Source organism: Lontra canadensis, unplaced genomic scaffold (genome assembly GCF_010015895.1).
Source record: "Lontra canadensis isolate GAN:19392208 unplaced genomic scaffold, GSC_riverotter_1.0 scaffold68, whole genome shotgun sequence".
Lineage (NCBI taxonomy): Eukaryota > Metazoa > Chordata > Mammalia > Carnivora > Mustelidae > Lontra > Lontra canadensis.
In genome coordinates, this window is record NW_022631062.1 from 11,616,359 (window position 1) to 11,631,250 (window position 14,892).

At 61.2% G+C, this 14,892-nt stretch overlaps 1 protein-coding gene across 3 annotated transcripts; it reads right to left on the bottom strand.

Moving 5' to 3' along the window:
* Positions 1 to 138: 138 nt before the first annotated feature.
* Positions 139 to 14,643, bottom strand: PLCXD1 (phosphatidylinositol specific phospholipase C X domain containing 1). Of its 3 annotated transcripts, XM_032880262.1 has the most exons (7): positions 14,597 to 14,643; positions 11,358 to 11,501; positions 7,692 to 7,828; positions 4,964 to 5,092; positions 4,037 to 4,192; positions 3,404 to 3,587; positions 139 to 403 (listed from the first exon to the last, which is right to left on the bottom strand). In XM_032880262.1, the coding sequence occupies exons 2-7, from the start codon at positions 11,479 to 11,481 to the stop codon at positions 165 to 167; spliced, it is 969 nt and encodes a 322-aa protein (XP_032736153.1). In that variant the 5' UTR covers positions 11,482 to 11,501; positions 14,597 to 14,643; the 3' UTR covers positions 139 to 164. The 3 variants fall into 3 exon arrangements, with proteins under 3 accessions (XP_032736153.1, XP_032736155.1, XP_032736154.1); XM_032880264.1 differs by lacking the exon at positions 7,692 to 7,828; XM_032880263.1 differs by lacking the exons at positions 11,358 to 11,501; positions 14,597 to 14,643 and adding an exon at positions 10,174 to 10,257.
* Between the last annotated feature and the right edge of the window lie 249 nt (positions 14,644 to 14,892).

The following is a 14,892-nucleotide window of genomic DNA, read 5'->3' on the forward strand; positions in this document are numbered from 1 at the left end:
ACAGCACTGTGGACCGTGAGCGTGTTCTGTGAATCCTCCCAGGAACGCCAAAGACCTGGGAGGCCCGGGGCCACCCCCGGGGATGCCCTGACATCAGGGGGAGGCAGGGAGCCCGCCCCGGGTCCATGCTGCCCGCCCGCACCCCACGGGAGCTACAGAAGGGGTCAGCATCGAAGCAACTTCTCGTTGAGTCTTATGACGTCGCCCACGAACGTGTCCGCCCCGATGAAGTCACCCGCTATGATGTTGGTGCACTGAGCGCCCGGCCCCGGGCACTGCTCCCGGACCCACGCACGGAGGTACGGCAGGCTGGGGAGTGTCATCTTCCTGAGGGACTCGGTCGGGTGCCCGAGGACGTACGCCAGGTTCTCCGTCAGGTTGATGCCCGCCACGAACAGCCCGTCTGAAACAGGAAGGAGAGAGGGGTACGCGGGGTTGCGGACGCCCGCCTCACGCCCCGCCGGCCCACCCCATTCCCCTCCCACTTGTCATCAGTAGAGTTGGAGAGTTCCAGCGGCAGAAGGACACACGTGTCCGCGTCAGTGCAGTGCTCCTGTCCCCGAAGAGTGGACGGAAGCACCTCCCAGAGGTTTGGACGGCCCGACCCCCACGTGGTGGATAGAAGCATGTCCCCAGAGACATCCACGTCCCAACCCCCACGTGGTGGACAGGATAATGTCCCCAAAGGTGTCCATGTCCCAACAACCTCTGTGTGGTGGATGGAGTCACATCTCAGAGCCCTTGGAGCCATGTGAGCCCTCAGAGCCGTGGGAACAGTAGGCGCCACGTGAGAGCTGGAGCCCCATATGGGCTCGGAGCCACGTGAGCGGTGGGCGCATGGGAGGTCCACGGAGGGCCGCAGCAGAGGCCCCTGTACACGTTCCCTCTCATGTTGGCGTGGGGAGGCCTCCGCAGCTGAGCTCCCTGGCCCCGAGGCAAAGACAACTGTGGTTCTCAGCAGCGGTTGCGTGACGCCCCCCTCTGCCCCCCACCAGCTTCCTTCCTTCAACGTGGAGGGGAAAGTCACAAGGTGCCGCGTTCAGTACTGGAAACAGAGTGATCCGGCAGCGTGTGGCACATTCACGTGGCTGTGCAACTACCGCTGTCTGGTTCCAGAACGTTCTCATCCCCCCAAAGGAGGCCCTGTTCCCACGAGCTCCCGTTCTCTGTGCCCCCGCACAGCCGATGTGGCCGTGGGTATGGGCTTCCCTCACCCACCACCATGCTTCCGTGGTCCGTCCACACGGCACCACGTGTCCTCTCCGTGCAGAATCCGTATTCTGTTGTGCAGAGGGACCGTCAGCGTACCCACACACGTACCACGAATGCCGGGCTGCATCCACCCAGAGCTTTTCAAACACTGTGGGACTAGCACCAAGTGGGAGCCCAGGCTCAGCCAGGTTTGGGGCTAGAACGGTGCCCCCCAGTCGCACCCCCGTGTCCTTGGAAACACACAGACCTTCTCCACGGCACGCGTCAAAGGGGCACCCCACGCAGGAGTCTGCTCCGTAACAACAGGCCACGGAGCACACCAGGAAGCCAGCGGTCAGTGCGGCGTCTGGGCGTGAAACGAGCTGCCTTCTGTGGAAAGGCGCACGGAGCCGGCTGCCAGAAGCATGTGGCATAGCTTGGCACACGTGTCACCCCTGCGAGTCTGTCCGCACTCACGGCTCTGCCGGTTCCGAACACGGCCGTCGATGGAGCTGACTCAGGGACCCAGTCCCTGAGTGCCGACCGGGACCCACGACCACACTGCGTCACCGGCCACTAGCGCAGAACAGGACACGGAACAACACGGCCGGGGTGCTCAGAGTCTCCCCTGGCACAGCCACATACCCTTGACAACGGATAGGAAACAGGAAAGCTGTGGTCTCCACAACCAGGAAAAGGTCCCTTTCTTCAAGCCATTGGGTGCCACCAAGCCCAGGGGCCTCTGCCACAGCCGTGAGCAGGGCTGGTCTGCAGCGTGTTGGGCAAAAGCAGCCTCACGAAGCCCTCAGACCACAGGGCCCCCGTGGAAACACATGGCCCTGAGGGCATTGCCACAAGAAGGAGTTCACATGAGCACATGGGCCCTGCACCAGCCCAGTCTGAGCCGGAGGTAGGGCACGCCCTCGGACCCGCCGCCCGATGGGGCACGGTGGACTGAGTGTGCGAGGGGTGAGCGCCTGGGGGCCCTCCACTGGCAGCACGGCCGGCGTGCCACGCGGGCCGCCTAGGGGGTTCCACGCGGAGAACCCTGTCACCTCTGGCAGGGGGACTCCGCGCAGCCATTGTACAAGGAAGCACTGAACCAAAGTGAGATGGGAAACTGGACAAAGACCGAGGGACAGGGATGCAGTCACAGAGACGGACAGACAGCTCGGACACGGGGAGGCAAAGACAGCGGACATGCCGCTGCGGGACGTGGGCGTTCCTCACGCCTCGCCCTCAAATAAAGCAACCACACCCCCACTACACAGGGCGGCTGGAGGGTCCACCAGCCCATGCCCGTACCCCCAGCAAGCGCCCGCTACACGGACAGTCAGCAGCCACCAGCCACTCTGTCCTGGCTCTTTTGCACTCAACCGTGCACAGCGCGTCTGTGTGTGAGCACGGTACGCTGCACGGGGTGCGTGTCGGTCCCACGGCGGTGCAGGACGCCGGAGCCACACCTGCACAGCAGAGCCCTCTGCAGCCTGTGGACACGACACGCACCTCAGCATGGACACCACACGTGTGCACGTGCGTGCACACACGCGTCATGAGGAAGTGTGTGCACGTCTGTATGTATGCACTTGTCCACACCCACGTGCACGCACACGTCTGCGCACACCCACGTTTATCCATGTGCATGTATCTACATCTGCACACATACACGTGCGTACACGTGTGCACACCCACACACGTGCATCCGTTATGTGTGTCTGCATCTGCGTGCATCCCTGTGCACACACACATTGCGTGCCCACACGTGTGTGCATGCATGTTGTGCACATATCTGGGTCTGTGTGCGTGCATGCACATTTGCATGCGTGCGCACACACCCACACGCACTTGCACACACCCACGCACATGTGTGCGTCATGCACTTATCTGCATGTCTGTCTACGCACACACACGTGCGCACACTTACTGCAACGTGTCCATGTTATGCATACTTCTGCATCCACGTACACACAAGTGCACATACACATGCGTGTACACACCCACAAGCACGAGTACCCGTGTTATCCACATATCTGCCTCTGTGTGCATGCATGCACTTATACACACGTGCACACACCCACACGCGTGCGACTATGTTATGCACACACACACACAAAAGAGACGACGTCCAAACTTCTTTCCTGAGAGCCAGAAGCAAGCCAGTGTGTGACCTGGCTGCAGGGTGGGGTCCCATGAGTGGACAGGGAGTGCTTACCTGGGCGGCCGCAGCTCTTCATGCTTTCCAGGTAGCGGATGAGCTCCTGGGGTTTCACCTGGTCGCCCCACCAGTAGGGGATCCCAGGCCACAGCTCCACGTGCCGGTTCACAACGCTGTCCTCCTCGTAGGACAGAATGACCTGCTGGCCGCATGACCACATCTGGTTCAGTGTCGGCACCTCCTAGAGGGGAGGGGGATGGCGGTGAGAGACACTGATGGTGGGGGATCTGGGTTCTGAGTGACGCTGATGGTGGGGGACCAGGTTGTCAGAGACAGTGGTGCTGGGGGACCGGGACGTCAGAGAGACAGTGGTGCTGGGGGACCGGGGCGTCAGAGAGACAGTGGTGCTGGGGGACCGGGGCGTCTGAGACAGTGGTGCTGGGGCATCAACGGTGCTGAGTGTGACCTGAGGTGCAAAGGAAGTGGCCCTCCTATGCCCGGGCAGCGCGGGGGACTCCGGCAGGCTGCACTCTGCACAGGACGAGTGGGGTCTTTCTCCTCTCAGGACATCCAGAGGACCGGAGCCTCAGGCCGCAGCAGACTTCTCCCAGAATCATGCACAGCAGAACCAGCAGGTAAGCCTACCCTCCCAATCCCGGCCCACCCCCCGGCCCCAGGGGCCCTCCTCACCCCTCGCGGACACAGCATGTCCCCAAAGATGTTCCTGATGCAGGCGACCAGGTACTCATGCAGGCCGTCCGTCATGCCCTCGAAGTCCCTGCACGCTAGGATGACCACCTCCCGGGGGTGGCTCTCCAGCCACTCAGAGATCTCCGTGAGCGTGTCCTGCACAGGGGACAGAGCAGCTGTTTCACACCTTACCGAGAGAGGCCGGGGCGCTGGAGGACGCTCCCGCGGGTCCAAGGGGGCTGCTCCGGACAGAGCTCACTGGACGAGGGGGCTGGGTCCCGCACGAACGCAGACGTGCGGCAGACAGCCGGGCCACTGCCCCATTGCTCTGGGGGCAGAAGCATACGCGTGGGCGTGCTTGTGCACGCGTGTGCATGTGTGTGACTACGTGTCTGCGTGCTCACTTGGAGGGCACTGAGGTGTGACGTCTGCAAGTGCCAGGGGCCCGCCTAGGCCAGCCAGTGGCCCGTAGACCGTGGTCCCCCGACAGTGTCTCCTGACTGCACTGACACTGGAGGGCTCGCGGCGGGGGATGGGCTGCCCCAAGCAGGGGTGACGCCCGATGGTGAGACGTCCTACTTAGATGTGGTCTTGGCCGGAGGAGATGGAAGACACCACGAACCAAAGGTGGGCAGACACGGGGCCCCACTTTGGCAAAGTCCCAGATGCACTAGAGGACCCAGGAGCCTGGGCGCAAGCTCAGAAAGGCGCCCGGCCACGAGTCCCGGAGGCCGGCTTTCTCCCGCGTGCTGAGGTCACGGGTGTGCCCCGCGGCGGAAGCTGTCCCCGCCAAGCCCGCATGCCTCCATCAGCGCCCTCATGTACGCCCCACCGAGCCCCCATACGTCTACCAATGCCCTCATGTACACCCCACGCACCCCCGCATCTTCACCAGCGCCGTCGCGCACGCCCCGCACGCCCCCGCACCTCCACCAGCGCCGTCGTGTACACCATGTGCACAAAGTGCAGGTTCTTCTCGGAGCCGTCATGCATGTGTGCGATCCGCAGGTCCAGGTACCGCACACCCGCGTCTAGCTGCTCCGTGACACCCAGCACCTGCGGACAAACAGCCGTGGTCACCGCCAGGGACTGCGTGGTCCCTGCCTCGGCCCACGGCCTGCATCACGGGCTCAGAGTAGTGTTGGAGCAGCCCGGCCCTGAGTCACGTGGTAGGATATCCCGTCAGTAGGTGTTGGTGCCTGCCGCGGCTGGGGAAGCCACGGGGACCCTGCCTTCAGGAACATGCTTTCCTGGAGACACTGGCCACGGACAGCCACGGAGCGAGGCTGGCTTCCAGACATCCCGCAGGGTCCTGCTTCCCTCCCTTCCCAGGCTGTCGTCAGGAAGGAAGCCTCTCTGGGCCTCAGTAGCACTGGGCTGGTTCCGTGAGCCCCACCTGGATGCTCAGAGTGGGGTGCGGGTCAGGATGCACCGTGGCGGGGAATCCGCTACAGTGGCCGCGGTCCCGCACCCCACCGACAGCACCAGGAAAGGCAAGAAGGAATCCACAGACGGTCAAGGGAAGAAAAGGCTGTCCCCTTCCTGGCAATGTCATATGGGAAAAGGCACGAATTTCCACGGAAATAGCATTTACGCCCTGGGTGGCCTTGCGGGGAACTTGCATTCCTCTTGCTAGTCCCCCTCAGATTGGGAAACTGAGGTTGGGGAGACCACACGGAGGCCTGTGTGCACGCTGGACCCAGCCAGGTGGCGCGCCACGCCGCAGCCCCAGGCCACCTCCATGCACAAGCACCCTGGAGGGACCTGGGCGCTTGGGGTGGGGCTTTGCGCAGAGACCCCGAGTTCTCAGGAGGCCTAGAGTCTGGGCAGGGGAATTCAGCCTTGCCTGCGACTCCCAGGGGACGGGCAAGTCCTCCCTCGGTGACCCCCGGGTCTCCCAGCCGCTGTGCCCAGGCTTGTGATCCCACTGCCGTCTCAGCGGATGTGCTGGCTGCAGGGAACTGAGGAAACAGACCGTTGTCTCCCCAAAATATCCCTTCAGGCACTTGAGCTGTATTTTTAGACAGTAACTAGGGGCTCCTTGTCGTAATGTTTGGAAAACAGCAAACTCTGGAGAGGACAGCAACGTGTTCCCCCAACGTGTCGGGGGACACAACCGGCCAGCCACGGGGCAGAGAGGCCCCAGAGGAGCACCGAGCAGCCCTCCTCCCTGTTTGCCCCTCCGTGTCTGTGCCCCAGAAGCTAAATCATGCCCCCTCCCCTGTCCTGTCTCCCTGAGGATGCTCAGCTCTATGGTCATGGGACATTCTGTGCCAAAGCACCCACTGTGTGCACACTTCCCAGCATGGGGACGCACCATGACAGGGTCCACTGACCCCCCCATGTCTGCTGCCAGTGTGCAAGCGTGGCTGGTTATGTCCTGCATGGGACCGCCTGACGGATCCTGCCCTTTCAACAGCATCTGCCCGGCAGCACACCGTAGACGTCCTCATAGCCCACCCCATAGTTGTTCCCCGGCACCGAAGGACCCCAGGACCGAGGAACTCCGGCACCGAGGGATCCCGGCACTGAGGGACCCTGGCACTATGGCCCCCAGCACCAAGGGACCTGGGCACCACAGGGTTTCCCTGGTTGCAGTGAACCCGCTCTCCTGCCCACAGGGAGAAGGCCTCTCACCTCCGCCTGGGGAGGCACCTGAAGAACCAGTCAGGAATGTGGTTTCTCCGCATTCCAGACCCAGACCCACAGGCGGGAAGGGTTAATGTTGTCCTTGGGCCTGAAGTTCCCACAGCCCAGCAATTACAAAGGTCAGAGCCTGGGGGTGGGGGTGGGGGGGTGCGGGGGGACCATGGAGCCTGAGAGCCTGGAACCAGAAAACACAGACCCCTGAGCCCTGCCCCAGGGGGAAGTGAGGGATGAGCTGCTCTCCGGGTGGGTGCCCCTGCTCTGCTGCTCTGCTGTCCCCACCCGGGCGCCCCCATCACGCCGGCAACCCTCCCCCGCTTGCTGGCTAAGGCTCTGCTGGTGTCAGCCCCAAAGCCAGCTGCCTGTACCCCAAGAGGACAGACTGGGTCCCCTGATCTTCTCCAGCACGTCCCCCAGCACGAGGACACCCCAGGTCACCCTGACCTTCCTCTGCACCCCTCCCCCACGAGGAGACCCCAGGAGACAAAGGCTGGACAGCGAGGATGGAGCCAACCCTAAATTGAGAGGACAGGTTGATGGAGGGACAGGACACCCTCTCCCTCCCCTTCCCTGCACAGTCCACCTTTAGGCCTTTCCCTGCACACACACCCTGCCCTTCCCGGCACACACTGCCCCCCCGCCCCCGCCTGTCCCCTGTCATTCCCTACAGAAACTGGTCATTGCCATTCTGTGTCATCCTTTTCACAGGCGAGCAAATCTCCAAAGAAACCTCGGGACACCCGCACAGCTCGGGGGTGTTTCCCAGGACTGAGGGCTCTTCAAGGTCACCTGGAGGCAGAAGATGCTGGCCTCCAGCCTCCCGCCCCACCCACCTCCCAAACTGCAGACCCCCCACCCGGTCTTGACACCTGGGCTGTGGGGGTCATGTGGATTGTGCATGTCTGCTGGGCGGGTGCGGGGTCCCGTTTCCACTCCACTCCCCCCACTCACAGGGATCAGGGCACCTCGCTGCTGGGAGGACGCGGGTCACCCCGCTGCTGACCAGTACCTGGGTGGTGGACCACCGGAGCACCACGGGGCGGGTGATGCAGGGTAGGACCTTGCCCAGGAGCTGCAGCAGCCGGGACTGGGTCTGGGAGATGGGCGATGTCTTGTTCAGGCAGTAGGTCATGGTGTCATGGCTTCCTGCAAGCAGACACCAGGGGACATTGCACGCGCGGCCTCCTGGGCTGTGTGCTCCGAGGGCACGTGGGGAACACACAGCGTCAGGCGTGACCGGTCGTCGCCCAAGATGCACGCCCACCGGACGGCTGCAGAGTGCACGGAGGGTCATCCAGAGCCAAGGGGCCTCAATCCAGGGGCAGGGGTCCTTATACGAGACAGAGGAGCGGAAACGGACGCAGAGGACGAGCGCTGGGACCCCAGGGACCTCCCTGGTGGAGGACCCCAGTCATCACTGTGGGGACAGCCCTGTGCAAAGCGGGCCATCTACCCACAGAGCCTGGGATGTGCTCCTGGCTCCCGGAGGCGTCCACACCAAAAAAAGTTTAAGGTTTCCCAGAAACCTCTGTAAAGCAGAGTAAGAAAGGGGGACTTTTTCTACGAGGTGCTAATGGATGTGTGTTATATAGGAATGAGGTCTGGAAAGAAAGAAACCCAGCACAACACACTGTTGGGGACCCACTCGACAACGGATCGCAGTCCCGTTTTCAGAGAGGGATGCAATCAGACCAGCTCCAGTTTCTGTAAGGAGGCGTCCCGGTCAGGGGACGAGCGGGTCTAGCCGGCACGCGGCTAACAGCACAAATCAGGCCAGATTCCCGTGTCCTGTGTCCCATCCACGGTATCCCTGGATGTTGGCCGATTTTCGTGCACGATGAAAACACGGAGTTCTGTTGGGACACGTGGACACGATCCCCAGTGAAAAAGTTACGAGGAGCACAGGACCAGAAACGGTGGGATGTCCCCAAGCTGGGCTAACTAACATCCCAAACACATCCCCAAGACGCGTTTGTCCAAATGCCCACACGGTGGGCACACCCTCCAAGAGGTTCCCCCCAAAGCCCCTGGAGGGGGGACGTGTCATCCCACACGGCAGAAGGCAATTTGCAGACCAGTTTCGAGTGTTGAGCGGGAGATCTTCTTGGATAACCCGGTGGCCCGATCTTGCCTTGAGGGACCTCATAACAGGGAGATTGGTCAGAGTCAGAGGACAGTAGCAGAAGGGACGTTGCGGGCTTCGAGGTAGAGGAAGGGGCCCCGTGAAGCCGGACAGAGCAGAGAAACGGAGTCTCCCTAGAGCCTCCAGAAGGAGCTGGCCCCACAGGCACTCAGAGGTCAGAACATGCCCAGTTCTGGGCCCCAGAGCTGTGAGGTCACAGCCGTGTGTGACAAGGAACGACCCAGGTTGTGGTCCTTCGTTAAAGGAGCCCGGGGACACTCCCACAGCCACCCAGACTAGTGGTGCCTTTGGGTCTAGCAGCTCCTCCCCAGCAGCACTGGGCCGTCCCCTGCTCCTCACAGCTGTGGACCCCCACATCTGCCCTCTAAGGGAGGGCACACACCTTCTGTGGAGGCCACATGTTCTGAGGGGCGCCCAGGGGATGGAACCCCAGGACGGGCACACCTCTGGGCCCTTGGTCCCTTTGCACCTCCCAGAATGACTCTCTGCTGATCCCCAGGACACCTACCCCCAAACCCCATCTTGACTGCATGCAGAGCACTTGGGATCCACAGAAAACATGCCCCCACCAGGAAAACAGCCCCCCCCGGCAGGGGGGAGGGGAGACACCAGTGACTCGGGTCACCAGGAAGTACACGCAGGGCCACAGCTGTCCTCCAGCATGTTGGGGAGGCCGGGTTGGGGTTAGCTTCTCGGTGTCTACGTCTCCTCCTCTGTGTCTTACGAGGACCCCTGTCGCTGCATTCAGGACCGGCCCGATCCAGGATGAGCTCCTCTCACATCCTTCCCTTCATCACACCTGCAAAGACCCCATTTCCACAAAAGGCCCCATTCCAAGACTCGTGGCAGGGGGACGTGAATTTCCAGGGCACCGGCCAGTGCCTACAACTGGGTTTGTGCAGGGACACAGCCTGACCCCCAGGGGCTCTCTCATCTGTGAAGTCATTCAAGCCAGGGACTCTGGCCTCGGTGGGAGTCCCGCTGACGGGACCACAGGCAGCCGTCTGGGAAATACGCAGACTGTCTTCTGCCCCATCCCATGAACCAGATAAACTGGGTATGCACGTTCCTTAAAAAGTCATGAAAGTCCGGGGGCACCTGCGCGGTCAGTCGGTTAAGCATCAGCCTTCCTTTTGGGCTCAGATCATGATCTCGGGATCCTGAGATCGAGCCTCAGAGCTCTGAGCTCTGCTTGGGATTCTCTCCCTCTGCCTCTCCCCAACCCCCCACTGGCACTTGCCCTCAAATTAGTACATCTTTTAAAGAAAGAAGAAGTCCTACAACTCCCGAAGAAAACCACAGGTACATATGAAACTATAGAAAAACATCAAAAACGGCGAAAATCCACCCAGCTGAGAAATCTGCCGCTTTTGAGGGAGGAATTCCTGCTACCGCGTGGCCGTGGCCGTGGAGACACATGGTGGGACCCGCCACGCTTCTTTTCTGCAAACACGGAAGACTGGCAATGCCCGCGCACTCATCAGTGCAGAGCTGCGGCCACGGCTCCCACTGCCCCCCGTGCCCCAAGGGCCCCGGCGGAACGCAGCAGACCTGACTCAGGGCCACCAGGTCATTGGATCACACGGTCCCCGACGTGCTCAGAGTGATCTCTTTGTGGGTCGGACCCACTTGGGACCCTCCAGGCTCGAAATGCAGGAGACACCCAGCGCGGCGGATGGGGAGTGGTGAACGCATCTGTGAGAAACCAGTGCGTTCGCTCCGCGGAGGGACAGACCGGCAGGGACGCTTTACCCCAAATCCCTATGCTGTCACGAAGCCACACTTCCCTGGGGTCTGCATGTGCCTGCTGGGCTGCGTTAGAGAAGGAGAAGGGAGAACACTCACGCAGTGCATGTCTGTGTACGTGTGTGCCTTATTGTATGTGCATGCATATGTTTGTGCCTGTCTTGTGTGCATGTGTGTGCAAGTTCACACACACACATCTGTACCTGTAATGTATGCATGTGTGCAAGCGTCTGTATTGTCTGCATGCGTGTGCAAGTTTGTGCAAACATCTGTACCTGTAACGTGTGCGTGTGTGCACCCCTGCCTGTCTTGTGTGCATGTGTGTGCAAGTTCACACACATCTGTACCTGTAATGTATGCGTGTGTGCAAGCGTCTTTATTGTGTGCATGCGTGTGCAAGTTCACACACACATCTGTACCTGTACCGTGTACGTGTGTGCACGCCTCCCTGTCTTGTGTGCATGTATGTGCAAGTTCTCACACACATCTGTACCTGTAATGTATGCGTGTGTGCAAGCGTCTGTATTGTGTGCATGCTGGTGCAAGTTTGCGCACACATCTGTACCTATAATGTGTGCGTGTGTGCATGCCTGCCTGTATTGTGTGCATGCGTGTGCAAGTTCATGCACACATCTGTACCTGTAGCATGTGTGTGTGTATGCACTGCATGTGCACACGTGTCTGTCAATACTGCATATATCCATGTATGTGCTCCATGCGGTCTCCCCACACCCGAGCCCCATCCCATGGCGGCAGCTTCCCCGCCGGGGACGTGGAGGCCCTCACCTGGGATGGAGAGCTGGTGGAGGGGCACGTCCCAGAGCACTGGGCACAGTGCCGACATCCAGTCCGCATTTGTGGTGCACGGCAGGCTCTGGAAGCTGTCGGAAGTGCTCACCTGTCCGCCCATTGGAGGCCACCCTGTGCAACCTGAGGAAGGAAACAAAGTTTTGCAGAGGTCAACCGAGGGGACCCAGCTCCGGGCAGTGGGAAGGGGCTCACACAGCAGCCTGCAGAGCCCACGCAGTTTCCATCCTGCGGTTGCTGGTGTCTGTGGGCCCAGGTGAGCACCGCCCCCCCGCCCCGCTCCCTCTGCTGGGGTGCTAGGCTCTGGTACAAGGAAGCCAGCACACTCTCTTGCAGGCACCAGGGAGACGCCCTGGGCTAGGGGATGCTAGGGGGTCTCACGGGTCCATAACCTACAGCCCCAGCCACTGCCTTCCAGCGTCTGCCAGCTGTGTGCCCAGCACACACAGGTATGATCTCCGCTCATCATCAGCAGGTGGGTGGGCGTGGGTCAGCAACGGCACAGGAATGGGAGCCCCAAGGACGTGTCCACAGTGCTCCGTGGGCCAGTGGGCAAGACCTTGCCCCTGGTCCACATGTGCCCGTCCACCATAGCCCAGCCTCCTGACCTGCCACCTCCACGCAGAGGGGACATCCTTGGGGACAGAGCCTTGCCCCCAAGCCCTGAGGTGACATGTACTGGTTTCCCTGCAGGAGCCTGTCCTGGGCTGAGCTGTGTCCCTGCCACCAGATTCCTATGTGGCAGCCCTCGTGTCCTCTCCCTGGGTCATGGGCTGGGTTCTGAGCAGGAGCACATGAGGTGTGAGACCCGGGCCCACAGGGATCACGCAGTGAGCCGGCCACCACGCAGGCATTTCCGACCCACTGTCTAGTAGGGACGAGTTCCCTCTGGTCTGGATGTGGCTCTTCCTCTGGCCAAGTCTCCCATTGTCGGAGCTCTGCCGGTACAGCAGGGGGGTGGGGGGGTCAGAACTGGCCTCCCTGAAATAACCCGCTTTGCCATAAGGATGACTTTGAGCTGAAGGAGATTGAGAAAAAGCCGAGACAAGAAAAACTCCCTGCCTTTCTCCTCTCTGCCTGAAAGCGTCATAAACTTCCTTTCCTGAAGCCATCCCTGCTCTGTCCCCTGCACCAAGAAAGGGAGGAATGTTCTCTCCAGGAAAGTCTGGACAAGCCTCACTAAGGAACACTTACCTCCCCGTCGTGTTCCCCAGGCATTTACCTTCTCACAATTGACTGTCGCTATGATGCCAACCCCCTTTTCCTCTGGCTTGTCACCTCCCCGCAAATGTGTCACCCGTTGTTGAAATGGCAGGTAAGCCCACAAGTCTATCTCCGTGAATCTACTTCTTTTCCGTGAAGGCCTCTGTACACATAGAGAATCAACCTCTTCTCCTGCCCATCTGTCTTTTGTTGTTTTATTTATTTTATTTTATTTTACTTTTTGGACAAGCTCTGTGCCCAACATGGGGCTCGAACTCTCAACCCTAAATTCAAGAATAGCATGCTCCACCCACTGAGCCAGCTAGGCACCCCCGTCTTTCACCATTTTAGTTTGCATGTCTCATTCACAGAACCTAAGAGTGTAGAAAAGATTTCCTCTTGGTCTACAATGCCTCTAGTACATCAAAAGCCAACACTGCTGGTTCTCATTCTGCCTCGACGGCAACAAGGACGGGTCCTGTACCTCGTCCATAAGAGGGTCCTTGACATACTCTACTGGCTCCCCTGCCATCCATCTTCACTTGTGGCCTATCCCAGAACTCTCTCAGCTCACACTTGGTGTCAACAGTGTCCCTGCAGGAGTGAGTGTGGGACCCCAGGCCTCCTGGGGGGGGAGGCTGACATTCACACAGGTGGCGTCCGGGTGGTCAGGGGCTGGGCTGTGCCATACACACACACACCCAGGAACCATTCCTTGAGGTGCCATCCAGGCACGGATGGGCCACCACCTGCCCGGCACCCACGCAGGTGTCTGGAATGAAGGCGGATCAGACATTGTGTAACCCCATCCTCAGGATTCTGTAAGTGTGTGTTGGCGAACCTCACCGGGGAGTGTGGGCAGCCCGGATGGGGACACACAGCCCCTGCATCCTTGTTAGGAGAACAGAGGCTGGGGCCCCGCTTCTCCCAGCTGCCGCCCCAGGGGCCTCTTCAAACCCAACTGAAGCAGTGACAGGAGCCCAGCCCCATCCCAGTGGCCCCGGGGCTCCAGGGCCCCGGGGGGCTCCGGTGGATCCTGGGATCTCCCAGGGGCTCATCATTTTGCCTCCAAGGAAAATGACTCTCTGAACTTCAAACTGATGGGGGACAGAACACATCCCCCTCAAAATGTGCTCTTTGGGCATTAGGGTTGTTCCCCGCGAGGAGCACCAGAGAAACTGCAGAACAAGGCACACGGCCCCCCGCACAGAGGCGGTTCCCAAGCAGACGGGAAATGGCCATCCGTTCCCGCACCTGGGAGAGGTCCTGGGGGTACCTGCACCCCCATGTTGTCCTCACCGAGCTGGACCACCTCCCGGATGAGCAAGGCTGCCGTTAGGCGAGCCCTGGGGGAGGGGATTGCGCAAAACGGGGCTGAGAGCGGGTTTGCAGAGCCCAGGACCCCGCCGGTGATTTACCAGAGCCTCCCACCTGTGAGTGTGCCGGGAGGTGGCACGGCTCATTCTCGGGGTGACGGTGACAGGTGACAGGGTGAGGCTCAGGAAATAGCTCTCCGGTGAGTAAACAGACGGACACGTGGCCAGCAAACCGCCTGACACCCTGGGCCTCCTTCTCCTCACCAGGCTCCCCAAGTTTCCTTCACCAGCCCGTCCTCCCTGAACTGCCTGTCCAGAGGTCCTGCCCCAGCACCCAGGGACTGGCTGTGACCCCCGGGGGCCAACAAGTCCTTCACCTGCCCGGCAGCTAGGTCAGTGCCCAGGGCACCTGCCACCCTCAGGACCCTGGGGCCACAGCCGGGGTGGGGGGGGGTCCAGGCCCCACTCTGACCCCAGCCGGTTCCCTCCACCCGCCGGGCAGGGACACCAAGCCTGGAGTGGACATTCTGGTGGCGGGTCCTGCTGCCCCTCTAGCCGGGTTGGGAGGAAGCAATAGCTTCAACGCAGGACCCTCTGGACCCCCTGTTTTCTGGCCCCCCACCGGCGCCCCTGGCTGGGACCACCTGTCAGCCTGCTGTCCCCAGGGCTGACCCCTGCGCTCAGCCAGGAGGCACTCACCGCTGGCCGCAGTCGCTCCCCCAGAGTTTCCGGCAGAGGCTCCCTCCTCTTGCGGCGGATGCTCCAGCACTTCCTAAAATGCTCTCTGCCTGTCATTGGCTGCCCCAACACCGCCCCCAGGGGGAGTAGGAGGAGGAGCAGCGGAGGCCGGCCAGACACTCAGTTCCTGCTGTGCGGGGGTGCGGCTGGGCGGTGCAGGGTGCAGCGCGGGGACAGCAGCCTACCACCCCCAAGTCCAGACCAGGGTCCCCCCAAATCCAGACCAGGGATCCCCAAGTTCAGAGCATTGACCGCCC